This window comes from Protopterus annectens, chromosome 14.part0 (assembly GCF_019279795.1).
Source record: "Protopterus annectens isolate FY-2018-M chromosome 14.part0, PAN1.0, whole genome shotgun sequence".
NCBI lineage: Eukaryota > Metazoa > Chordata > Ceratodontiformes > Protopteridae > Protopterus > Protopterus annectens.
This window is the reverse complement of record NC_056748.1, coordinates 1,114,626,157-1,114,652,891: the sequence shown is the minus strand read 5'-3', so window position 1 is coordinate 1,114,652,891 and position 26,735 is coordinate 1,114,626,157. Positions and strand designations below refer to the sequence as shown.

Genomic DNA, 26,735 nt, shown 5'->3' with positions numbered 1-26,735 from the left:
AAGTAACTGACCCACAAACCTAATCTAATTCTGTGATTTGTTTACAGGTAAATTGACAAGGGATTCCTTGCAACATCTTCAACTAACTCCTTTTTTAGTCAATGCAAAAGCGCAGCTTTGCTGGTCTTCCTCCGGCTAATCCTCGTCAGCTTATATTTCATCTATGACCATGTCTCTGAAGCTTGGTGAATGGCCATAGTGGTGTCATTTCATATGAGTTTGCCTGATATTGACCCTGTTAATTCTAAACCTGTAAGCCTCACCAGCATTGTTTGCAAGGTCATGGAATGCATACTTACAGAGCTCAAAAATAATGATCCATACAGCCTTCAGACCCTATATTCTAATTACTTTGTTTAAAGTAGATTGCATCTACCCAATCTAACTTTGATGTCTTCAAAAAGGCTACCAAAACCCTGGATGAAGGTCAGGCTGGCCATAATACATATCTGGATGTGGCCGAGTCTTTGATACCATTCCTCAGGCAGGTGTTATCAATAAACTCAACCAACTAAATCTCAACCTTTATGTCATTCACTGTAATGCTAAATGTATTATTAATGGAACATACATAGCAAAAGATGGTGGCTGTCTTCCCAACAAAAAAAGTCACAAGAGGTATCTTATAGGGCTCTGTCCTGGCCTCCTTCCCTTTGGATCCATTTATTTCTTCCTTCATTACATAAAGCTTACATTTTCACACATTTTTTATTTGTTCTTTGATGACCAGGTTAGTCCCACTAGATTAGTAGCTTCGTTTCAGCGGAGACCTAAGGTGGTATTTATATTACTAGGGGAAATAGCCGGTGATTCAGGTAACTTCTCCTCCTTTTTTGATAGATGCTGTGGATCTTTTACATCCACCTGAACTATCACCAATTCAACTAGATTGGACCTCGCCTTAATGTCTCATCCAAATGCACTCAGGAGTGTAGCAAGTCTTCATGTTGCACTGCAGTATCAGAAATCCATCCATCTCCTGTGGGAATAGAACCCAGAACGTTGTGCAAAAAAGGCAAGTGTGCAACGTGCTCCATTAATGACGCTGCTGTAATGTACTGACACGTTAGTAACCATATTCTTATATCACCTATTTTATTTCTCCTCTTTATTGTCACTCTTGCTTCCTTTATTTTCCTAACACCACATCACCCAAACAACTATCCACTGCGATTATTCCTCTTAATTTCTTATCTCTGTACTTCAGCTATTGTATGTTACCTACCTTTTAATACCAAAGTGTTACTTCTTGTGTCATTAAGTCATACATTTTTTCCTGTCAAAGCATTTATCATATTTGTTTTGTTTGTAATTACTCTTTGTGTTTTCTCCCAGGTGTCCTCTGAAATGGGCTCTGGCCAGTAAGGCTAACCTTGTCAATAAAACGTAAATGACTGCAAACAGGGGATTGCTCTTAACACAGCATGCAAGTAAATTGCTCATAAAAGGCTTGTCTCACTTTTTCCAAAAAACATCTTGATGATCCCCAAGACTTCTGGGAAAATATTCTGTGGACTGACGAAACAAAAGTTGAACTTTTTGGGAGGTGTGCGTCCCATTACATCTGGCATAAAAGTAACACAGCAGTTCAGAAAAAGAACATCATTCAAACAGTCAAACATGGTGGTGGTATTGTGATGGTCTGGGGCTGCACTGCTGCTTCTGGTCCTGGACAACTTGCTGTGCTTGATGGAACCATGAATTATGCTCTCTACCAAAAAATCCTGAAGGAATGTCCGGCCATCAGTTTGTCACCTCAAGCTGAAGCGCACTTGGGTTCTGCAGAAGGACAATGATCCAGAACACATCACCAAATCCAACTCTGAATGACTTAAAAAAAAAAAACAAAATGAAGGTTTTGGAGTAGCCTAGTCAAAGTCCAGACTTGAATCCAATTGAGATGCTGTGGAATGACCATAAAAAGGTGGTTCATTCTCGGAAACCCTCCAATATGGCTGAATTATAACAATTCTGCAAAGAACAGTGGGGCAAAATTTATCAACAGTGATGTAAAAGACTCACTGCCAGTTATCGCAAATTCTTGATTGCAGTTGTTGCTCCTAAGGGTGGCACAACCAGTTATTAGGTTTAGGGGGCAATTACTTTTTCACATAGGGCCATGTAGGTTTGGATATTTTTTTTCCTTAATAAAAAAAATCATCACTTAAAAACTGCATTTTGTCTTTACTTGGGTTATCTTTGTCTAATATTTACATTTGTTTGATGATCCGAAACATTTAAGTGTGACAAACATGCAAAAAAATAAGACATCAGGAAGGGGGCATATACTTTTTCATTACACTGTATGCTTGCTCAATGTTCTGCATTTCCAGACTTCAGGTCGACATATTGACTGGTCAACAAATGCATTTTCAGAATTTCAATTTTATATATATATATATATATATATATATATATATATATATATATATATATATACACATACATATATGCACACACACACACATACATACACCAAATCTGAGATCGCAATACAGTGAGGAAGGGGCACTTTCCTGGTTTTCACTGTACTGATATCTCACATATCCAACTACTGGCAATGTTATCTAAAAAGTGAATTTTCAAACTATTTAACTCAAATGTTTGACAGTTTGATTTCTTATAGGAGAACCGTATGTATCCATCCATCCATAATCCCTTTTTCCAATTTTTGTAGATGGGGTCAGGGTGCCACTTCCAACAGTGAGAATTATCTAGAGCCACCACTGGGTGGTAGCCCTGCCATGGCTGTTCTTCCATACCACACACTCACACCTATGGCCAATTTAGAGTGTCCAATCCACCTACTGCATATGTTTGGAATGTGGGAGGAAACTGGAGGACCCAAAGAAAACCCATACAAATACATGTGTGTGTGTGTGTGTGTGTGTGTGTGTGTGTGTGTGTGTGTGTGTGTGTGTGTGTGTGTGTGTATATTTATATATATATATATATATATATATATATATATATATATATATATATATATATATATATATATATATATACACACACACATATATATGTATACATATATATATATATATATATATATATATATATATATATATATATATATATATATATATATATATATATATATATATATATATACATACACACACATATACACGCACACACACATTCACAACTCCATCAAAAAACAACACTTTGTATACAAGAATCTTCTTTGAAACAGTTTATTGTAATCCAGTGGAATAATTACAAAACCAGTGCAGACCGGTTTCACCCACTGGCATCATCAGTGCAATTCAGGCTCATACAGCTCACGAGGGTATAAATCAGTTAATTAAAGCAACAGCATCCATTTTAAACATGTGTGCATATGAAATATGTACACACTTCAAATAAACCCATCAACAGTCATACTTAATCGAAACACTGAACTCTAAAGACAAAATACTGGATCAGAAAGAAAGATTGTGGATTATTAACCTAGGCACTATGTATAAACCGGGGCTTATGAAAATTAGTAGAGAATTCAATTAGATAAATATTGGATAGTGTTCTATTGGAAGCAGTTTGAATGTAGCACATTAAGTTATTAATGTTGTTGCTGATTAAGTATCTATTTGCACTGTTTTGAGTTTTAGAAAACAAGTGATGATTAATATTTAGAATTATTATTTCTACTTCAAGTAATATGACATCTCTTTTGTAAAGAAACTGTGCTTTGGATAATGTCTAAAGTGAAGTGACCAATAAGTGCTTTTTACAATTTTACATGAATTATATTAATTATATTAATTAAAGTTCATTGTTTAGATAAGTATGACTGTATTGCACTGATGACGCCAGTGGGTGAAACACGTCTACGACGATATATATATATATATATATATATATATATATATATATATATATATATATATATATATATATGTACATATTTTATTTTATTTTACATTTGTTGACAGGGATAGTCCGGCTGGGTGCATGCCCATTTTCAGCAGAGGCCCGGGGAGAAAAGCTCCAAAACACAAACAGTAATGCCAGTTTAAGATACATGGGATTTTACACTTTAAATACAATATAATCAACAGGAGTGTAATACAGAGATTTAGTAATTAAAAATTCAGTAAGTAAATATAGATACACTTAATACATTTAGTACATCAATCTAGTAGAATAACAAACATAACGATGAGAGCAGAGATGCACTCAATACATTTTAGGAGTAGTAAACCTAGATACATTCAAGATTGTAAACATAGTGAGTAGGATGGTAGTTAATCAGGGTTGGTACAGGGGCAGAGCCAGTGTGTTTTCGCAAATATTGCTTGAGGCCATTTTTGAAGAGGTTTTTGGAGGGTTCAAGGGTCAAAATTGCTGGGAGAGAGTTCCAGGTTCTGCCAACGGAGTTGGCAAACGGGGAGTCTCCAGCAGCATTAGTGGCTTTGGGAGTCTGTATCAGTAGCTTGTTAGATGAGCGCAGTGGCCTAGCATTATAGTAAGGTTTTATGATACTTGTGAGTGCAGGGGTATTGTCAGGGTTATAGAGGATGTTGTGTGCCATAGTGAGTTGACTGAACAGGATTTGTTTGGGCAATTCAAGCCACCCCAGGAGATTAAGGTTTTGACAGTGGTGTGTTCTATGTGTGGAATTGGTGGCAAATCTGGCAATGTGGTTGTAGGAGGTTGCAAGTTTGTTGAGTTCAGATTTATTCAGATTAGTGAGTATGTGGGAGGCGTAAAAGAGGGTAGAGAGGAGATGGGTGCGGGCAATAGAAATCCTAGCTACTGGGGTGAGGAAAGGCTTGTTTCTGTATAGTGATCCAAGCTTTTTGTTGATGGTTTTGATGGTTTTGTTGACATGCAGATCGAATTTTAGGTTATTGTCACCTATGACACCTAACAATTTTGTGTGGCCATCAGGGGTAATAGGTGTACCATTTTTCAAGGTAATGGTGATAATGAGAGGGGTTGTTCTATTGGTTGGGGCAAACAGTAACAGTTTAGTTTTGTTGGTATTGAGAAGAAGCCAGTGGTTAGTGAGCCAGGTTTCTACAGTGCTGAAAGTATTTTGGGTTAACGTATGGAGTTCTGTCAGGGAAGAGGCGGTACAGATCAGGGTGGAGTCGTCTGCATATTGGATGCAGGTTGCATCTGGGAGGGCACAGTGGAGGTTATTGATAAAGATGGAAAAGAGTAGGGGACCTAGAATTGAGCCCTGGGGGACTCCGAGGGTGAGAGGTAATAGAGCAGACAGCTTGTTCTGCCATAATACTGCCTGTTGTCTCCTGCTTAGATATCAGATGGACCACTATATGACATTGTTGTCAAGGGACATCGTTTTCAGAGTGTGAATGAGTAGTTTGTGGTTGACCATATCAAAGGCCTTTCAAATGTCAAGAAAGAGGCAGAGGATAGCATATTATTATTATGGTTATGATTTATGAGATTGGTAAAGGAAAGTAAGGCAGTAGTAGTGTTACTGTGAGCCCTAAAACCATGCTGTGAGTTGGCCAGCAGAGTATTCTGGCAGAGGTGATGCATGAGTTGCTTATGTATGCATTTTTCCATTATTTTGGCTAGTGGAGACAGGATGGCGATAAGCCTATAATTGGATAGTTCAGTAAAGCTACCACCTTTGTGGAAGGGGATGACATAGGAAACTTTCCAGATGGAAGGGATGGTTCTTTCTGTAAGAATCCTATTGATCAGAATGGAGATGGGGGTAGTCTATGGTGTCAGCAGCAATACTTAGGTAGTCAGCAGGAAGGAGGTCTGCAGCTAGGGTGGTGGGCTTCAGTTTCTTAATTAGGGAGTGGATGAGTGTGGTGGGAACTGGCTGAAAATTGAAAGAAGGAAGATTGGAGGGCTGCAGTGGGAGTGGGGTCAGGGCTTGTGGGATTTAGGCTGTTGGCAAGAGACTGAATAGTTTCTATGAAAAAGTTGTTAAAGGCACTAACAGTAGCCTCTGGAGAAATGTTGGTGAGATTGGATGGGGTTGGAGTGGTAGATTGTCCGGGTTGAAGGAGTTGGTTTATACCTGCTCAGAATTTCTGTGGGTTGTTTTGGTGTTTTACTAGAAGGTTATGACAGTAGTTTTTTGTCAAGGAGAATGGATCTTTTTGTGTCATTTCTTTGTTGATGGTACCTTTGGTGGTCGGGGGGGGGGGCTTTAGTAAGACCCCATTTGGCCCAAGTTTTATTTCTCAGATTGATTTTCGATTTGGTTTATTTTGAGAGCCATGGTGCTGGGTTAGATTTAGTTCTAATTGTGCATACAGGAGCATGGGAGTCAAGAATATGTAGGAATACTGAGTTAAAGTGGGTTACGGCCTCATCTAGTGGCAGATGTTTAAGGGTAGACCAGTTGACTGAGTTGAGAACATTTTGGAAGTGGATAGGGTTAAACGTTTTATTACTTCTGATTGTTTTAAATTTGGTTTGATGGGGGTTTTCTGATTTTTGTTTAATAATGTAAGTTAGTGAGTGATCACTGAGGGCATTAGGGAGGGTGCCAGATTCGTACGGTGGGGGGGGGGTGGCTGTTGATTAGTATCTAATCTAAGATACTTTCTCTCTGGGAAGGTTTGCTGATCCTGGTAGGGGCAGTTATTGTTTGTATGAACCCATAGAGGTTTATATGGGAGACGGGGGGGGGGGGTACAGCTATACAAGTGTTCCAGTTGATGTTGAAATCACCAAGTATGATTGTTTCTTGGGGGTAGGCTGTGGATAACCATTGCAGAATTTCTTCTACAGTGTTTATGTTGTTACCTGGGGGGGGATGTAGATACAGGCAATATTTATGCTTTTGTTAGCATTTATCTGAACTTTAGTAATGAAGACTTCCATGTTGTTGAATGTGGGTGGATGTGAGGTGAGCAAGGTAACTTTTAGTGATTTTTTATAGAGGACTGGTACCCCTCCACCCTTTTTACCTGTGCGATCTAGGTGATACATGTTGTATCCTGGTGGGAGAATTTCATTGTTATCTGTAAGGGGTTTTAGCCAGGCTTCTGTGAGGCACATTATGTCAGGGGTGTGGGTGGCTAGTAAGGCATGAAGGTTGTGAACTTTATTGTTCATGCTTCTAACATTTAGATGGAGGGCCAGGAGTGAGTTATTGGGTCTGTTGGGAGTTAGTATATTGGTAGGGGTGGGGGTGTTGGAGCTTCTGTGCATAGGTGATGATGGGCCAGGGTTGGGACGTATATTGCGATCTTGTATGACTTTGTAGTGTAGCTCTATTATGAGCTTAGTGAATTTATTTATGATTTTTAGATGGTGCTTGTTCCTGTGTTTGGGGGTTAGTGGTATTAACTGAATGGTGGGTTGGGGTGGATGAAGGCTTTGTTATAAGAGGTATGGTTAGAAGGGTTGGTTTCTTATGGAGGTGTAAGTTAGTTGTTTGCTGTTTTGGGTGGTGGAAACCGAGATGGTGTTGGTTTTCATAGGCAGTGATGAGATATAAACTAAGTAGGAGTGGTAGGAGCGGGAGTGCTAGAGTGTACTTTGATGCTTGTGTGACCGGGACTTTAGCTAGTTTAGGGCACATTGTTAATTGGGATGAGATTTGTGTCAGGTGGGATGACAGTAGAAGGGGGTCTATAGGTGATAAACTGATTGGTAGTAGAAAGGTGGCAGTGTCTATGTTCTGTATAAATTTAACACTATTGAGGGTGGGTGAGAATTGGGGGCAGGAAGGGATGCGAAGCGAGCCCGAGTGGAGCAGGGCTAAACCACACTACAAGATTGCTAAATCTTGTGAGTACAAACATTAGATTTAGCGTGTTTGGACCAATTCTTATTATACACTTAGTGTTTTGTTCCTGTTGGAGGGTAATATTACAGCTTCTTTTTTAGCATTCACTATCCAGATTGTATGCCGTTCTGCTGAATGGCTATAGGCACACAACTGTTTTCAGTAGCGTTGTGCTACTTTTAGAGGTACCTGGTACCTGGTAGTGATATGGCTTTGTGCTGGTAAATATAAGGGTACAGGTTTCTAATTAACGGGTTCCTGGCTAAACTTTTAGTGAGCCACTGTTGTGAATATTATAACCAGGTTGTTTAGGAGGTTGAGGATTCTACCGTAGGGGCAATGGAGCGCTACTCAGTGCTGTAGTCCCAGGACTGGCAGAATTAGGATTAACTGAGAAAGACTACAGATAATAATCTTAAAAAAATGTCAACGTGAAGGGGAAGGAGACTTTATTTTCTTAAGTAGGTCTTCAGGAAGATGGTGTCCTTTCTGGTGATTGTTGGCCTTTTGGGTGAGGAGTAACACACAGAGGGGATAGCACCCGGAGAAGGATACAATATTAGAGCAATGGTAGTGTTACAACTTAGCTTTAGCTTATAGATTGTTACAGTGTGCTTAGTGCATGGTACATGCGCTAGCATGCATTTAATTGAGAGACAAACAACAAATATTCTATTACAGTAATATATGCAACTATCATTTAAAGCTTATTGCAACCAGTTTCTAGCAGGGATCGGTTTTTAGCTGTAATAACTATTGGTGAATATGTATACCATCATTGCAGTTACTCAGCATAAGCACTACAGTCAATTAGTCGATTAAACACTTTAAGCAGGTTACAACTATATTTCACGCTAACTTCCTTGAAGTAATAACAATAAATCAGTAATTAAAGTATCGGGTCCGCGTGCTCTGCCAGCATGTATAAAGTTAACTGATACTAGCTGTTACCACTAAAATACATAGTATAACACTGCGAGTAGTTATCTAGCAGACATAAAATACGCAGGGACAGAGTACATGTTCTTGCGTAATGCTAAATTAAATCTGTAAAAACACACAACATTCTGTCGACACACTTATGATCTTTCTGTAGAGAATAAGTAACTAAGCCTAAACAATTAAGTAACAGACATACCAATTTCTGCAGCCGTCTTCTGGGTCTACTATCACTGAGGCATTTGAAGAATGGTGGTTTCAGCAGGGGGATATGAAACCTTTCTTGCATAGGCAGCAGGGAAGGGCTGTAAGCAGGGCAAAACCACGTGCGGGGATCGGGCTAAACCACGCTACAAGATTGCTAAATCTTGTGAGTACAAACGTTAGATTTAGCGTGTTTAGACCAATTCTTATTATACACTTAGTGTTTTGTTCCTGTTGGAGGATAATATTACAGCTTCTTTTTTAGCATTCACTATCCAGATTCTATGCCGTTCTGCTGAATGGCTATAGGCACACAACTGTTTTCAGTAGCGTTGTGCTACTTTTAGAGGTATCTGGTACCTGGTAGCGATATGGCTTTGTGCTGGTAAATATAAGGGTACAGTTTTCTAATTAATGGGTTCCTTGCTAAAATTTTAGTGAGCCACTCTTGTGAATATTGTAACCAGGTTGTTTAGGAGGTTGAGGATTCTACAGTACGGGCAATGGAGCACTACTCAGTGCTGTAGACCCAGGACTGGCAGAATTAGGATTAACTGAGAAAGAGTACAGATAATAACCTTAAAAACTTTCAAAGTGAAGGGGTAGGAGACTTTATTTTTTTAAGTAGGTCTTCAGGAAGATGGTGTCCTTTCTGGTGATTGTTGGCCTTTTGGGTGAGGAGTAACACACAGAGGGGATAGCACCAACTTCTGCAGCCGTCTTCTGGGTCTACTATCACTGAGGCATATATATATATATATATATATATATATATATATATATATATATGTTTATGTATGTACATATATATATATATATATATATATATATATATATATATATATATATATGTGTGTGTGTGTGTGTGTGTCTGTGTGTTTATCTGGGTTTGTATCAGAGTGTAAAGGATACTGGAAGGATTTTCTTCCTTGCAAAAATGCAGATTTTGTTTATTTTTGCACTATTTGACTTTTTGGAATGTTGATCATATGGTCTTCAGCTTTTTGATGAGTCGGTATTCTAATATAATTCCTTATACAATATAAGTGATTATAAACAATAAATGATGTTTGGCTGTGGGAAATCCTGCTAATCCTATAGAATAAGACTTTGTTAATTTTGCCTTCTGAAGTGTCCGGGTCAGATTAGGATATACTGTATGTGTACGGGAGGACAACTGTATGGTACATCACTGAAGGCAGACTTGATCAGTTACTTCTTTTTCAGCGTGCATCCTGAGAAAAGTCCTTACATGACAACAGTTTCCTGAAGTGTTCCACATGCCATGGTTGCAGTTACTTTCTCTATCTCCAGGTTCCTTTTACCTTTTTTTTTGTTTAAAGAATGTGGTTTAATGTGGGAATGATTTTCACTGCTGAAAGATTCCAGATTGAAAACAAAATGCTTTCAAGTTTGTTTGGAAACTTCTTTTTGATGTTCTTGTTGTTTTATATTACAGACTACAGCATGGAGTATGTGTCTTTACATTGGTGTATTGTTATAGCTGCTGGTGATTTTAGAGGGAGACTTGCCATGATGGTTTATATTCTTTTTATAGACGGGGTAATTTGTTTTAGTAATTTGCAAATAGACTTTTTTCCTGTGGGTAATGCTTGACTGTTCATGGTTATAGTGATTACTCTGCCTGGTCTGAATCTTAATTAGTCTTATATAAGTGTATACATAGATAAAACCAAAACAGCAACAACTGCGCTCACAGAAAATGCAAATCTTTGCCTTAACATTATGCATCACACTACAGAAAAAATAAATAAATATCACTAAGGATACTGATCTACCTTCCATAAAAAATTGCACAAAATAACAACTCTAACAATCATCTAAACCTGAATGAAACCCCACCACATGCAAGACAACACTGACATCACACTAAAAAGAATTGAAGAATCAAACAAAAATCATATAAATAGTTTACAACCATAACAGGAAAATGGCTGCCCACACAATCGTACTCCCAGAACCTCAAACTTACAAGAAAAAGTATAGAAATGAAAATGATAGCACAATAGCAATAAATAAACTAAATTCATGCCACGTCCTTTGGCATAGAGGCCTTATCAGTGCTATGACTCAAGTGACCTGAGTTGGACTTGTTGGCTAACACCCCTACAAAAGATGGCATGGGATAAGAGAGAAACGGTGTGGCTCTTTGGCGGAGTGATGTTCTGTCAAACCGGCATTTTCCTACTGCAGTTCTAAATGGAGACTGCAGCTCAGACTTGCAGGCAGGATGAGAAGATACTGCTGTTAGGGAGGAGGAGAAGGAGGGGCCATAGCTAGACCATACTGAACTGAAGACAGTGTTCTATACGTGGAAGTGTCATCGCATGAATGGAAGGGTTTCCTCAGTCTTTGAGCATCGCTGGTGGTGCACTGGCCTCTTGTCCCCTGCAAAACTCATCGCACCAGCAAGTCCCAATATGGACTCTTTTAGTGATGTAAATCATTCCCACTTTAAACCACACAGTTCTGTAAATCAAACAAGGTAACAAGAACCTAAAGACAGAGCAAGTCATTTCAACTACATGGAGTACTTCAGAAAACTCTTGTCATATAAGGACTTTGCTCAGGATGAATGCTGAAAAAAAATAATTATCTACGTCTGTCTTCATTAATGTACCATGCAGTCATCCTCACATTCATAAGCATATATACATATATATATATATATATAAATATATATATATATATATATATATATATATATATATATATATATATATATATATCCATATTTACATCTCTCTCTCTATATTATATATATATATATATATATATATATGTGTGTGTGTGTGTGTGTGTGTGTGTGTGTAATATCCTAATCCATTTCCAAGAATTCAACTACATATATATATATATATATATATATATATATATATATATATATATAGTGGTGCAAAATTCAACTACATATATATATATATATATATATATATATATATATATATATATATATATATATATATATATATATATATATATATATATATATATATATATATATATAGTATATTTAGTGGCGCAGCATGATACCTCTGAGATCATCCATGTGCAACTAACATCGGGCAAATCTGCAATGCAAATTGTGGCCTGCTACAGATCACCCTCCATGACCCAGGACCACCACTCTACCTTTCTGGAGACACTGGAAAACATGAAGGTCCTACCGAACACTCTGATATTGGGCGATTTCAATTAGCCTACCATTAACTGGGAAAACTACTCAAGTACAAACTCCCAGGCCCAGCACTTCCTGGAATTCATCAACTCAAATGCCCTGGATCAGCTGGTAAACTCCCCTACCAGAGGTGAAAACATATTGGACCTGGTCATCACCAACACGGGCGACAGGTGTTCCACACCGGAAGTCAACCCATCACTGGTTAGATCAGACCATAAACTAATCACTCTGGATGTCCTCACCCCACCACCACCCCCAACTAAGGAAACCACAGTAAAAAATTTTTCTAAAGCAAACTTCACCTTACTTAAGACAGAGGTGGTAAGTTTCACAGCCCCCACACTAAAGGATAATGCTGCCCAAGATGCAGAAACCTTTACAAATGCACTCTATGAGCACCTACAAGGATGCATGGATCGTGCCATCCCTAGCAAAACCAAGACTCACTCCTCTAAGAGAAGGAAACCAGTCTGATGGTCCCCTGCCATAAACAGGCTATACAATAGAAGGAGAAAACTAGTTCAGAAAAAAAGCAAATCCCAAGAAGGAAAGACATCCATGATCAGTATCAGTATGAAACTAAGGTCCCTCATAAAATCATCCAAGGCTAACTTCGAAAGAAAAATAGCCAAGGATTCAAAAGATAACCACAAAGCCTTCTTTAGCTATGTTAAGAATCTAAGTGGCAACTCGCAGATATGCACTGAACTAGTGCAACATAACACAAAATATACTGAACCTACTGATATTGCCAACATCCCTGGCAGATAGATTTAGTGCAAATTTCACCCCCCTCTCACCCCCAAAAGGGCCCACAACAATACCGGAAAAATGTAGTGTCCTGGAAATCACAGCCGCACAGGTGAAAACAGCCCTTTCAAAAGCCAAAAACACAGCATCAATGGGACTAGATGGTGTCCCAGGCTGTGTCTTGCATGAACTAACCCCCCACCTAAACACACTGTTCAACCTTAGCCTCTCCACAGGCTACATGCCCATAGAATGGAGCACAGCAATGGTTATTCCACTCCACAAAGGAGGGGCTACAACTGACCCTGGTAACTATCACTCCCTAAGCCTGACTAGCCTGGTCTGTAAGGCTATGGAGCGCATCATCATGGAACTCATTAACAAAGACATTGGGAACCTCTAAACACTTGACCCGACCCAGTCTGGCTTTGTTAAAGGCAGATCATGCCTACTAAACCTGGATGACTTCTTCGAGACAGTCACCAACGCCACAGACAAGGGAAAAGTAGTTTACTTAGCATACATTGACCTCGCCAAGGCTTTCGACACCATTCCTCACTTGGGTATTACAGAAAAACTCACCAGCCTGAGCATAAACCCCTAGGTCATGAGATGCATTGCCAACTGGCTTACAGAGAGAACTCACATGGTAAGAATAGAAGGCGCCAGGTCCAACTCTACACCAGTCACAAGTGGTGTCCCACAAGGCTCGGCCCTGGGACCCCTACTGTTCGGCATATACTTCTCAGAAGTACAGCAAACACAGGTGGACTATGGCTAACCAAGTTCGCCAATGACTGCAAACTGGGAGCCATAAATGTCTCTCTGGCTGACACGGACATCCTCCAAAAGGGTCTTACTGAGACGGACACCTGGAGTCAAAGTCATGGCCTCAAGCTTTGGGAAAAACAAAACACCCACGAATTACCACATAGGTGGCAGCCCCTTTAATACACAAGAGGTAATAAGAGATCTGGGTACCCAGGTAGATAGTAATCTCTCCTTTGACAATCATATTGCCAAAGTAGTTAGGAAATCCTTCTATGTGGCCCATCTAATTACTAAAGGGTTCACATCTAGAAATAAAGAGGTTATAGTGCCCCTCTCCTTTTCACTCATCAGACCCATCATAGAGTACAATTCCCCATTTGGGATGTACCTCCAAGACACTTCCAACAGCTGGAAAGACCACAAAAGTACCTCACCAAGAGGATTACTGGCCTCAAACATGTGTCCTATGCAGCCCGACTGAAAAAACTCTGGCTGTACTCAGTGGCATATCGCTTACTCAGAGGTGATCTCTGCCTGTCTTACAAAGTCATGTCCAACTCAGAATTGATGGACATGCTCCATCTAAAGAAATCCAAGTCACTGAAAGCCTTGCAGTCTAGTGAGCTAAACCTCGCCACAACAATAAATAGAAAATGCTGGAGGGATTGATTCCTGTCACAGAGACTCCCCATGCTTTGGAACAAAATTCCAAACTACATTAAGCAGAGCCCCTCACTAACACTCTTCAAGAGAAACCTTGATGAGTGGATGGGTAACAGAAAACACACCCCTGGGATCACTTCATTGGCTCTGCTTGACAGAGGATCAGTTAATTAATCAATGGGGTGGCGAAAGCCAACACACTCTGGCTAGGCTTATAAATGCCCTCGGGCAGATAGCCTAGTAGCTACCTATGAACCTATAGGAAGGCTGTAGGTAAGAGCTAGTGTAAGGGTGTATGAGGTATTTAGTTGATAGAGGATCAGGTTAAGTATGGTAATATGGGAGGTGACTGGTGAGAGATAAGGGGATGGTGTAAGAGAGTGTGTGTGTGTTGTTGAGGTAGGAGTGTATTGGATAATGATGGAGAGGTTGTGGTCTAATGAGTATAAGTTTAGAGGTAGTGGGGAGGGGTGGAAATTGGGGCAGGGTAGGGGAGCGGAGTGAGCCTGCAGGGCGAATGAAGCAGGGTAGAGCCAAGGAGAAGGAAGCAGAGCAGAGAGCAAGCCAGTGAAAAACTGGTAGAGCCAAGGAGAAGGAAGCAGAGCAGAGAGCAAGCCAGTGAAAAGCTGCTAGAGCCAAGGAGAGGGAAGCAAAGCTGAGCAGAGAGCAAGCCAGCAAAAAATGTGTAGTGCCGAGGAGAAGGAAGCAGAGCAGGGAGCAGGCCAGAGAAAAACTGGTAGAGCCAAGGAGAAGGAAGCAGAGTAGAGCAGAGAGCATTCCAGCGAAAAACTGGTAGAGCCAAGGAGAAGGAAGCAGAGCAGAGCAGAGAGCAAGCCAGTGAAAAACTAACAGTGGAACAGGGAGCAGGCACAGAATTGGGGAGGTACTAGGTGTAATGGGCAGGTTAAAACTTATGTAGACACTAATGCAGGGAGGGTAGTAGATACAGAGAAAAAATTCAGTAACTGTAGCAAAAACCTGGGTGGAAAAAAGGAGGTAAATGCTGACTCCTAGTGGCATAAGTAAGGAATAGCAAGGCTTGTGATACAGGGATACAGTAGCTGTCTAATAGGTGTACTTAGAGTCTAGGGTAGGCTGCTAGCATGCGCTCAGTGGGATAATACAATTAAAGTACATTTAGTGATATGTAGCACAGTATAGTACATACACGTTGCAGACAGGACTTGGGGTGTGATAGTAGTAACAGTAGGTAACTTCAATTTCCCTTTAGGAGGTTCTTTCAGAGGCAGGAAAGCTGGGGAATCACTTAGCTGACTTGTAAACACCTGGGGGTTTTAAGCAACACACAGCAGGCTGTAAAGGAAGTAAATAGGTTATGTTAGACACGCTGGGAATCTTATGGATAGCAGGGTGGAAATCCACACAACTATGAATATACCAACCCCAAAATCACATAACAGTAAGGTAAATCACTAAATCCATTACCACACTGTCTCCTGATCTTGCAAAACCATCCTATAAACCATCACATGTAAGTGAATGTCACAAAAGTATCAGTTGCCATTCACTTATATAGAAAACAGCAACAGAGCAAACTCAGCAAAATATTTTGTGTGCACACACATTTGTATAAAATGGGCACTTTGAAAATATAACATTTTCACTTAGCAGGATCTGTAGTAATATCCTTTTAGTTTAAAAAGTGTCACAAAAGAGCTATTTAAAAATAAATAATAACAATAAAAAATCCCACTCACGATGAGCACCAGAAATTAACCATTTATTCTACAGAAGAGTTCTTCAGAAGATTAAAAAAAGTTACAATGCTTTTTAAGTAACTTCTCCAAAAACGTAATATTTAAATTTACATTTATACCTGGGTTTTGTGAATTTTAAAATTAAGTAACATTAGGCAAACGTCTTGTGTTTGGTCATTCCAGTAATTAAGTAATTTAGCGAATAACAACATTTTTTAATTTAATGGCTATAACTGTTTTCTAATATTCTGAAAAAGTCTTGTGTAGAATGAAAAAGAAAGCACCTGTGTTCCAGTGCTCCATGTGAGTGTTGTTGTTGTTGTTTGTCTGTTTGTTTTTACTCTCATGTTTTGATTCATTTTTCACTACAGGACGTGTTGCTATTTAAAAAGATAGAGCATCTTTTTCTAAACAACTCTATTGCATAACAGTAATAACAACTTGCAGACTGGTCAGTCATGCTTTTTACCGACTGCCATGTTTGCCACAAAACATTTCCCTCACAAAAAATGGTGACTCTAATCCCTTAAACGCTAATATTAAAGTCAGCCATGGATGTGCAGTAGCAAACCGTTCCCAAACTCCACCCACACATACCTAACATCACCACCTACTGACTAGAGGACCACCTACATTATGAATATTCATGTTTGTCATGGTGGGAGAGGGTACTGAATAATCATAAAGTGTTCCTTGGCTTTGGCCAAATGAGACAATCCATCCAATAAGAAAACACAGAACCTGGAAGTTGATGCTATTTTTTCTACTACTCTGTAGATTATATCTGAGAACTGGAATTAGAAAGGTAACAGGCTGCTTGGTTGTAAGGAATTGTATGTGTTGAGATTTTTAGCTAAAGTGCAGTAGTTAAATGCAAACTGTGAGTGTTGGACTTCAAAGCACAGAGTTGGACAGAAAATAAATATTTTTATAGTCCTTCTACGTGTTTGGTATTGCACTATGGATATTTATGTGTGTGTTACATATTAGCCTTCACTGTATTCAGAGGTTTAAGGGCACGGGGTTTCAATACATGCTTGTTGGTAATAAAACAAGAGACTTGATAGTGTTTACTTGTAAAAGATACATGGGTCACACTATTTATTAGCTGTGAAGGGAGAACTGGTTAGAAATTAAAAGTTTGAGGTTATATGTGTGTGCATATAGTATTACCAGACAGTAGGGAGACAGAGTGGATTCCACGATTCTCAGTGATTGTGTAATTTATCTTTTATAATGGGCAAGTCCTTAATATTAGACATGTTTTCTGGGTTTGTTAAACTTAACAGACAGTACTTATAAAATTCAATTCTTTCAGTTTATTGTAGCAGACAAAAAGACTTGATCATTTAAGCAGATCAAAAGTGGCACATTGACAAAATAAAAAATATTTAAGCTCAAATTAAAATGAAAGCATTGTAAATGTACAAGTGTGACATGTACATGCTATATATATATGTAGGAAAATAACCCCTTCCCAACAACAACATCACTATTTGTTGAAAAGAAAGTTACAGCTTTAAAAGCCAACATTATACAAGGGGCATGTTATTTCTAAGGGCTTCCTAAAGTGTCAGTGTTTTGAAGGTCTGGCCAATGTTACTCAATGTTCTTTCTGCATTTTTCCTGTGCTGAGGCTGGAAGTATATGAACAACCACGTCATGAAAGATTGTAGTTAGACGTTAGCTGCTACAATGCACATTACACACAGTAGCAGAGCTTCATGTTCTTAGGAGACTAACTCTCCCAAGTGAGAAAAAAAGAAAAAAAATTACTGTAGTTGCAAGCCTGCATTCAGTTGTAATGCATTCAAGATGCCATCCCGCAATTAGCATAACTGTCAATCAAGCATAATGTGGGTGTAACTATTCTCCTTTTTGACATCAATCAGAGCAGAAATGCTCACACCTGTACAACAGCCAACTTTAAAATCTAGTCTGTAATTTTTGTTAACTGGTAATGTTAAAAAAATGCCTTTACTCTGACGTATGTTTGTATGTAACTTCAACAGTTTTAAAGAACGACATCATTTTTATATAACATTCTCTGCTATTTATGAAGGAAGCACACCATTTAGATGATAAAGTTGTCTGCTCGATGTATTTTCAAAATGCAGGAAAAGTTAACAGAGAGAAAGATATAGAAACGAAGAGATCTGACTACAATTACAGTTAAAAGAAAAAGCAAACAAAAAATGTTCCCAGATTTTATAACACACATTCTACTTCTGTTCTTCACCACAAGGGACATACATTACGCTGGTAAACACTATCTCAGTGCATGGCCTTCAAGGATAAAGACAACAAGCAAAGCTCATTACTCACATGCTCATATACCTTTAATTAACACAAAACTAGTAACCCACTAAGACTATACAATAAGTGATGCCTTAAAGACACATGAATACTCATACTTTTAGATATTCACAGTTTTATATTTCAAGATAAAAATTGCTTTCTGTCTCCAGATATAGGTTGTTTTTGTTCTCTCTTCCCTGTAAATTAATCATTTAATAAATGCACAATACATACAAATGAATCTGTGCTTCCCCTATTGCATCCCAAAAACATTTTACTGCTAGGTTACTGTAACTGGAATTATGCAGAAGTCTTAATTTTTTTCTGGAATTGGTATTTTGAAGCTTTTAATTTTAGCTCCCCTGTAGTTTTTGCTATACCCACATGATACAGCGTGCTTATTATTGAATAAAGACAAAGATGGCATACTATATACTTTCCCATTAATACTTCAGTACATAACATATGAACAAATACTACATCTATAGTTCCATCATGTAATAAGGATGATAGCACTGCTGATTAAACTCAGGTGTCTGATCTTAATCACATTTTACATGTTTGTGAAATGAATGTTAAGAAATTCATCTTGATAGTGTTGCAAAGGAAGACTTGAGAGGTGACTCCTGATATTTATTTTCAGCACATATAACTACATGGCTATAAACAGAAAGGCCTGATCAAAATTATTTCAAATATATGTAGATTTACCTTTTACATGTACTACAGATTAGAGAGAAGCAGTGAAAGAAAAAATAAATGTACAAAGGTCAAGTATTTTACAGCTTTCAAAGCTGTAACATACTGCTGTCGCAAAAGTCTTTCAGTTCAAGGAGCTTTAGCTGCTCCAGTGATAGAAAGAAATAAAGGCACAATAAAAGAAAAACTGTATGAGTGTTACAGCTTTGAAAGCTGTAATAGATTTACAGCTGCCTCAGTTTTTGCAGCCAGAACCAAAGTACATCTGACATTATAACTACTTTAAAAGCTAAAGGAAGGTCAAATTATGACAAAAACTACAGCAGTTTACTTACAAATTTTATCAATAAAATAAAAAAACAGGCCAGAGCTGACCATTCAAGCACTGTACACATCAGCAGAATCCAACATGAAGACATGTAACAAGTACAAATTAGAGTGCTGAAAAGTTGAATAAATAATTTTATTTACTTTAGATTTGCACTGACATGAATTGCATAGAACAGTTGAGACAGACAGACATTTTCAAGAGATGTGTCAGCCACTGCAACAAATGATTCCAGATCATAATTCTGGAAAAGAAAAAAAGATATATGTGCCATTGGTTGCTGACATCAGATGTCAAAGAACCCAGGCCTGCAGTTCTAAACATCTAAGCTATGGGCTCATTGGTCATGCTTCTCTCTACAGGCCCTGTTTCCTTCTTTTTTTAATGCATTTATTTATTTATATTTGTTTACTGGGGTAATGCACTGATCTCAGGTGGACCATTTGCAGACACTTTCCTGGTGAATAGGATCACAGAAGAAATAAACGAAACATACTTACAGATACAAATACATACTTAAAAACACATACATATTTACAGATGCAGGACTATGAAACACTGCAAGTAGAAGAACCAAACTCAGTTGAACTGCCTGGAATGTCATCACAATAAAGTTTTAAATGCAGTACTTGCCAGTAAAAGACAATAGCAGACCACAAGGTCAGAAGGATCCCAATATTTTCACCTTAGAAGCAAAACCAGGTTGCAAATATAAAGCTCCACCATGCCATTAAACTGAACTATGGGTTTGTATACTTTTAACAAGTAGTGTTATATAAGGAATATGGAATGCTTGCCAGGGAATCCCTCATAAAATGGTGTTACACTACCCCTTCTCATTTATTTACTTATTTATTCAAGCCTTCAAGCATACCTGGGAAAAAAAGATATTCTTACCTGGAAATAAGCTTGTTTTCCTTTTCAATAATGACAAGGGCAACAACAAACACCAGGGCTATGGCATATTTGCTCCTCATTCTTAACATAGGCTGGGGGGCTGCTGATGTCCCCACAGCCACTCCTCTCTCTCTCTCTGTTGTATTCCTCTAGATGAAGTGCATGGAATGCCACTCTACCAAGCTCCTCCCCCCTCCACAGAATGCAGAAGGCAGAGGCAGTGTAGACCACCTTATCCTAAAGGACAGGCATCTGTGCTGGAGACACAGCCACACTGAAAAAAAAAAGAGACAAAGTGGTTAAGAAAAGGAAACTTTCTTCACTTTTAATTTATAACATTCTATGTCTAAATCTGCTAATTCCTGGTGCTATCCAATGAAAGCTGGGAGTTCTGCTGTCTCAGAGGTAGAATAGTTCTGACACTCCAGTGCAATTTACTCCTCTATTACTGACAATTTTCAAGAATGTTCTGCCCCTATTACAGTTTTGGCTTTTCTAGCTCGGCGTATATTAAAAAGATGCATCACGAAAAATATTTTTCAAATCCTCATGAAAGTATCAGAATATTTTAAAAGTCAACTACCTACAAAATACTGTTTGATTTTGCTTGGAGTTTCAATGGCAATATAACAGCTTCACTTTGATTTTCAGTGAAAAAAAGTCATTCAGTGTCATTTTTATTACAAACATGATAAAAATAGGGAGTATCATTTCTATGCAGAAATGGTCTTTTAGGCCTTAAGTCATGACAGCACTCTCTTATTGTTAGCTTCTTAATTTGTTACCCTGAAGAGATCTGATAGCCACACTTTTATTTTAATGTGAATGAACCTCAGCTACATATTTTTTTCAGTTTTTGTTACAACTTTTTTCAGGACAAAACAAGAAAAAATCAGTGTGATGCTAAGCTAAAGAATGTACTTAGTTGACAATTTTAGGTAAACAATGACATGTATACAAATGTATGTGTGTCACTGCACAAAAATCTACATTTGGAGGATAAGGCTGTCATAATTACACTGACAGAACTAGTCAGTGCCCTGGAGAATTCTTTTTTTTTTATTTCTGACATAATGCAACTTCAACAACAAAGGTATACATTCTGGACCTGTGTTACCTTGTTTACCCTGAAAATAAATCATATACCCAATCTTAACAGAAATCAAATACAATGTATCCAGAGTGTTACTGTGAAATTCCCATAAAACCATACATTCTGTACCTGTGTAGAAAAGTCTTTATCTCAGCTCCCTTTTAAAGTTGTTACTAAAATTTCAGAGAGCCATAACTGGATAATCAATGATATAATTCAAAAAACTACAAATTCAGCCTTAAGGATGTAAATGAAGTTTACTGCTGAACTTGGCTGGAACATATTGTCATGGTCAATACAAGAATTGTAGGAAAGGTCATACTTGTAAGAATGGTCACTATTCTGGTTAAAATTAAGATGTTGTGTTACTTCTGATGCAATGCCAATGCAAACATATGTATTATTAATGATATTTTATTCCTCATCCTGAAAAGAATTCATGTTCATATCTCAAAAAAAACAGACTATACTACAACATAACAGTTTTTCATTGTGAAAACCCTATGAAAGTCCTCACTTTAACAATTGTTAGTAAAACTTTCAGGTACATAATGTAGAAAGAAATGTCATTTTAACTTTAAGGTCTTAAATTCAGCTCAGTTATGAATTTGCCTTGGCCATACTGACATGTTTGCTAAATGGAGTTTTAGTACTGACAGATTTCCATTGTTAGAAAAGTTCAGTAATCTGGGGTTCAGGCACCTAGGCAGTGAGACATTTCCCTGTGGAAATTCCACAGGGAATTTGCAAACAGCCATATTTCTCTGCAAGCTGAATGTCACTTCAGCCATGTGGCCCCTGTCAAATGTACCTTAGGGGAATGTCTCGCTGCCTAGGTGCCTAAACCCAGCATTTATTTTATTTATCTTATTTATCTTATTTTACATTTGTTGCCCGGGATAGTCCAACTGGATACATGTCCATTTTCAGCGGAGGCCCAGTGAGAAAAGCTCCAGGATAATAATTCACATTGAACATTTAGTAAATGCTAGTTTCAAGCAGATTACATTCATAAACAATAATAGTATTTAGCACGTATAGTACTAACTTATTATAAATCACTTTACAAAACATAACATTATTTTCAAAGTTAAACATACATAACATTACATTCAGGTTTAAGATACACTGAGCAGCAGTTATACAATTGTCCCTTCCTGAAATGGAGTGGTAGAAAAAAGTTAGAAGTAGTTGAAGGTAAGGCACCTAAGAAATAGAGAGGTCACTAGTCGGGGTTAGTGCAAGGACATAACCAATGAGTTTTGAAGTATTTCTTGAGTTTGTTTTTGAATTGAGTTTTGACATACTAGACACATCCAGTGTCACAGAGAGTTAAAGCCATGACTATATCCTACAAAAGCTGGATATGATTAACGTTTCAGATGCTTGATAGCACTGACAGATGAAGATGGCTGAGTCTGTGTACTGACATAATTTATCGAAGGATAAGTGGTAATACATATGCGAGTCATGAGGCAGACATTAGGCTCACCAAGGCAATACCTGATAGTAGCCTTCAATGCAGGTGTGTGGAAGCATTCCCTCATAAAGTGAAGGCATTGTGGTCCTCTGCAGTGATATGAATCATCACCAAGAGTGGGCTTAGACCATTACAACTGCCCTCCTTGCCAAGATGCAGGCAAGGGCACAAAACACCCTCATGGCTGCCTAAATTATGCCCCCCCCCACAGAGAGCTCTAGAATTTCTGGTGTGAGGATACAAAAGGGCTCTGTTTTTATTGAGAGGAGGTTTGATGTTTGCCAGTCATGAGGTAAAAAGCAAACAGAAAAAGACAGCTCTGGCAAAATATTTACAATTATACAAAATGGTAACTCAATAAAGATATATTCTGGACAACTACTGCATTCAATGCTTGAAGAGAAGAAGTTAAATTACTTAATTCTAATTGAAACAAGATGTAACATATCTTACCAGACTGTTACACTGAAGAGTCTCCATGCCAATGTTTGAGATGTAATATCATTATCATTGTTTGAAGGTCATTAATAAACATTTCAGCAAATTCTGCTTGGACTCCCCAGGTATATACATTGCACTTATATGTACATTCTGCTGTTACAAATGTATAAGCAGCCTAACAAAGAAGATGGAGGAGTACAACTACATTTGGTGACTATTTCATACTTACAATGACAGCAAAGGCCACTTTATAGAAGAAATAGATATGTGCTTGTGATGTACTTAATAGAGATATACTCTGGATATGAATGGTATTCATCACAATGATAAGTTACATAGACACTCCTTAGAGAAACTGGAAATAACATCAGTTGATCATTGAAGAAAATAACACAGTATGTGACAGATGTAAATATACATATATATCCTTGGGGTAAAAATCTCACATACCAATGAGGTTGTCAAGAATAACCACACTACAACTCTCTCACATACCGCTCGCCATACACGCAGATTGTCTTATGCTGAGGGGCTTAAAAATAAACCTTCTCAAACCTAAAAGACCTCCAACGCAGCCTAACAGCAACACTGTTCTTTAGCAACACTAAAATACTCACCAAAAGAAACACCAAACATCTCACATAAGCATACACCCCAGGAGCAAAGCCCATGAGGCAAGCATATGCATAACCTAATACTCTTGTCACTGGAGACTCCATTGTGCAACACAGAGATGCCCTAATCACCAGGCTAGACACTGCCTCAAACTTAGACACAGAGCTTCCTCGGCACAAATTCCCTGGAACAGATATTGTATGCTCCAACTAAAGGATCGAACATACTGGATCTGACACTCACCAACGTGGGAAAACATTACACCCCCCCATCATATCCTCACTAGTGACGCTGGATCACAAAAATGTCTACTATGAAGCAAAAATTAACCTGGAAAATCCAGCTAAACTAGTAACACTTATGAACTATTCTAAGGCAAACTACATCCTGTTAAGTGACAGTTTGTCAGAATTCAAGTCTCCCCTTAGCTCTGACACCATAGTTACCTATGCAGAATTGTTCAGAGATTCCCTATATATGTGAATGGCTGCATAAAGGCTTCCATACCTACCACAAATAAACCCAAAACAAACAGTAAAAACAAACCCCACTGGTGGAATCCTCACCTAAACAAAGTATATAATAAAAGAAAAAATGTACCACCTTCACCAATCAGGGTGACATAGGAAATCTACTGGCTGATAAATTCAGCTCAAATCCCCCCCAAGCTTGTCTGGATAAAATCCCCTCTGACATACTTCCCACAACTATTAGCAGGGGCCAAGTGCTGGCAGCACTTACACACCACCTCTGTGGGTTCTGACAATATTGCACGTTGCCCCCTAAGCTGTCTAAAACATGACCTATTAGGACCACTTGAGCCACTCTTCAGCTGTAGCCTTGAAACAAGCTATGTCCCAAGTGAACGGTGGACTGCAATAATAATTCATCTCCACAAGTGTGGACCATTCACTGAGCCAGGGAACTACCGACCCATTAGTGTAACAAGAATAATATGCAAAGCTATGGAACAAATTATCATGGAAACTATAAATAAAGACATTGGCAAACGACACTGGACCCATCTCAATTTGGCTTTGTTAAGGGAAGATCTTGCCTACTTAACCTGATAGGGCTCACCAAGATCAGAGATTAGAAAGTATTATGCATTCCCCCACAAATACCAGCATCTTGCAAGAGGAATTTAACTCACACAAATGACTGGTGCCAAATGCATGATCTAAAACTCACCACCAAAAAAATGCATTATAATGTCCTCTGTGAAACTGTCAACTCAAGTTAATTACTCCATTGATAAAATACCCATAAGTGTTAACCCAGTAGTAAGGGATCTGGAACATATGTAGAAAGCAATCTGGCCTTTGACCAATATGTAGCTAAAAGAGTAAGAAAATAATTCTGTGTCACCCAACTTATATGAAAAACACCGACAAGCAAAGCTCCAATAACCAAGAAAAAAACTGCCAAAGTGGATCCAACAAAAAGACGCCAGTCGAAGTAAAAATCCCAAAATACTTTACTGTTTGTGAGCGCTTTCATGCATAAGATACATGCACTTCTTCAGACAAACTAATAGCAAATGCTTCAGTACTCTTATACTCCCTCTAACATTTCACATAATTGAATTATTGATTTAATTAGTTAATTAACCATCCCTTTAAAAAACCTACTGCAGTTGAACATTTCTCAATGGAAAAATACTAAGTATATATATTCAAATCTTGACCTTGACAGAACATTAAAAAATCAGGAAATTTTACCTAAACAAAGTATATACTTCGTACCCTTAACTTTATTTTTATTTTATAAATATTAACAATGTATTTTCATCTAAAACACACCCGCTAAAATACTAAATGAATTATATTTTGTTGTATATAAATATTATACAAGGAGGAAAGCTTTACAAACTATTTTTTGTGACATTAAAAATACATTGCATTAAAAACATTATACATTATACATTCATTTCCTTCATCTCATAAGAGATTTTAACTTTAACAGACATTTGATGGAACGCATTTCATTTATGCCTGGATGAATATAGGCACTAGTTTTGAGCTGCCACAATAGCTCAGATTCTTCTAATTTGAGGTGCCAAGGGCCACCTCTGGGATTCAATTCTATCTTTTGCACTACTGTAAATAAAAAAACATGAGTTGGGTTTTCAGAAATATGTTTCGCTAAAGCATTTGTTAATACTCCCTTGGAAATTGCATACAGGTGCTCATATATTCGTTGTTTTAAGTGACGTTCCGTCTTCCCCAAGTAGAACGCAGCGCAGATTTTACAACTAGCGAGATATACTACGCCTTGGCTATTGCAGTCACACTTGTTATTCATATAGTATTTTACATCCCGAATTGTAAAGGAGGTACCTGTCTTTATATATTTACAGTATCTACAACGGCCGCATCTATACATTCCATTATTCAGCTTTTGTTCCTTAGGTGTGCATTCCAAAAGAACTTTTAGGGAAGGAGCCTTCTTAAAAACAACTAATGGTTTTTGTCCTAAAGTTTTACTCATGTGAGCATCCTGAGTGATAAATTCCCAATTATTATTAAGTATACGTCTAATTTCTGGTGACAGTATATTAAATTGTATGAGAAAACAAGTACTGTAATCCACTTGTTTTGAACCTACATTGACCAATGGGCATACTTCACTAGTCAAATTATCATTCACAATAAGTGTATTAATCTGGTCTGTTTTTAGAATTGGTCCTAAAAGGCCAGTCTGTCTTTTATGGGAAACCTCAACTATCACAGAGTTAATTAATTTGTTCGGGTACCCTCTGTTTAAAAACATTGAAGCCAAACAATGACATTCTTCCTCGAATGCTGTTTCTTCAGAGCACATTCTTGAAGCCCGAACAATTTGGCTTTTCACCACCCCTCTCTTCTGAAAGTAGGGGTGGCAACTAGTGAAATGAAGAAAA

At 38.1% G+C, this 26,735-nt stretch overlaps 1 protein-coding gene across 3 annotated transcripts in view; it reads right to left on the bottom strand.

The window, feature by feature from the left end:
- CHST3 (carbohydrate sulfotransferase 3) overlaps positions 1-26,735 on the bottom strand; it is an 840,714-nt gene that overhangs the window by 101,557 nt on the left and 712,422 nt on the right. For all 3 annotated transcript variants that reach the window (XM_044056902.1, XM_044056901.1, XM_044056903.1), the window contains one exon: positions 20,205-20,478. In XM_044056902.1, the coding sequence (XP_043912837.1) occupies positions 20,205-20,293 (89 nt within the window). In that variant the 5' untranslated portion in view covers positions 20,294-20,478. The remainder of the gene's footprint in view (positions 1-20,204; positions 20,479-26,735) is intronic.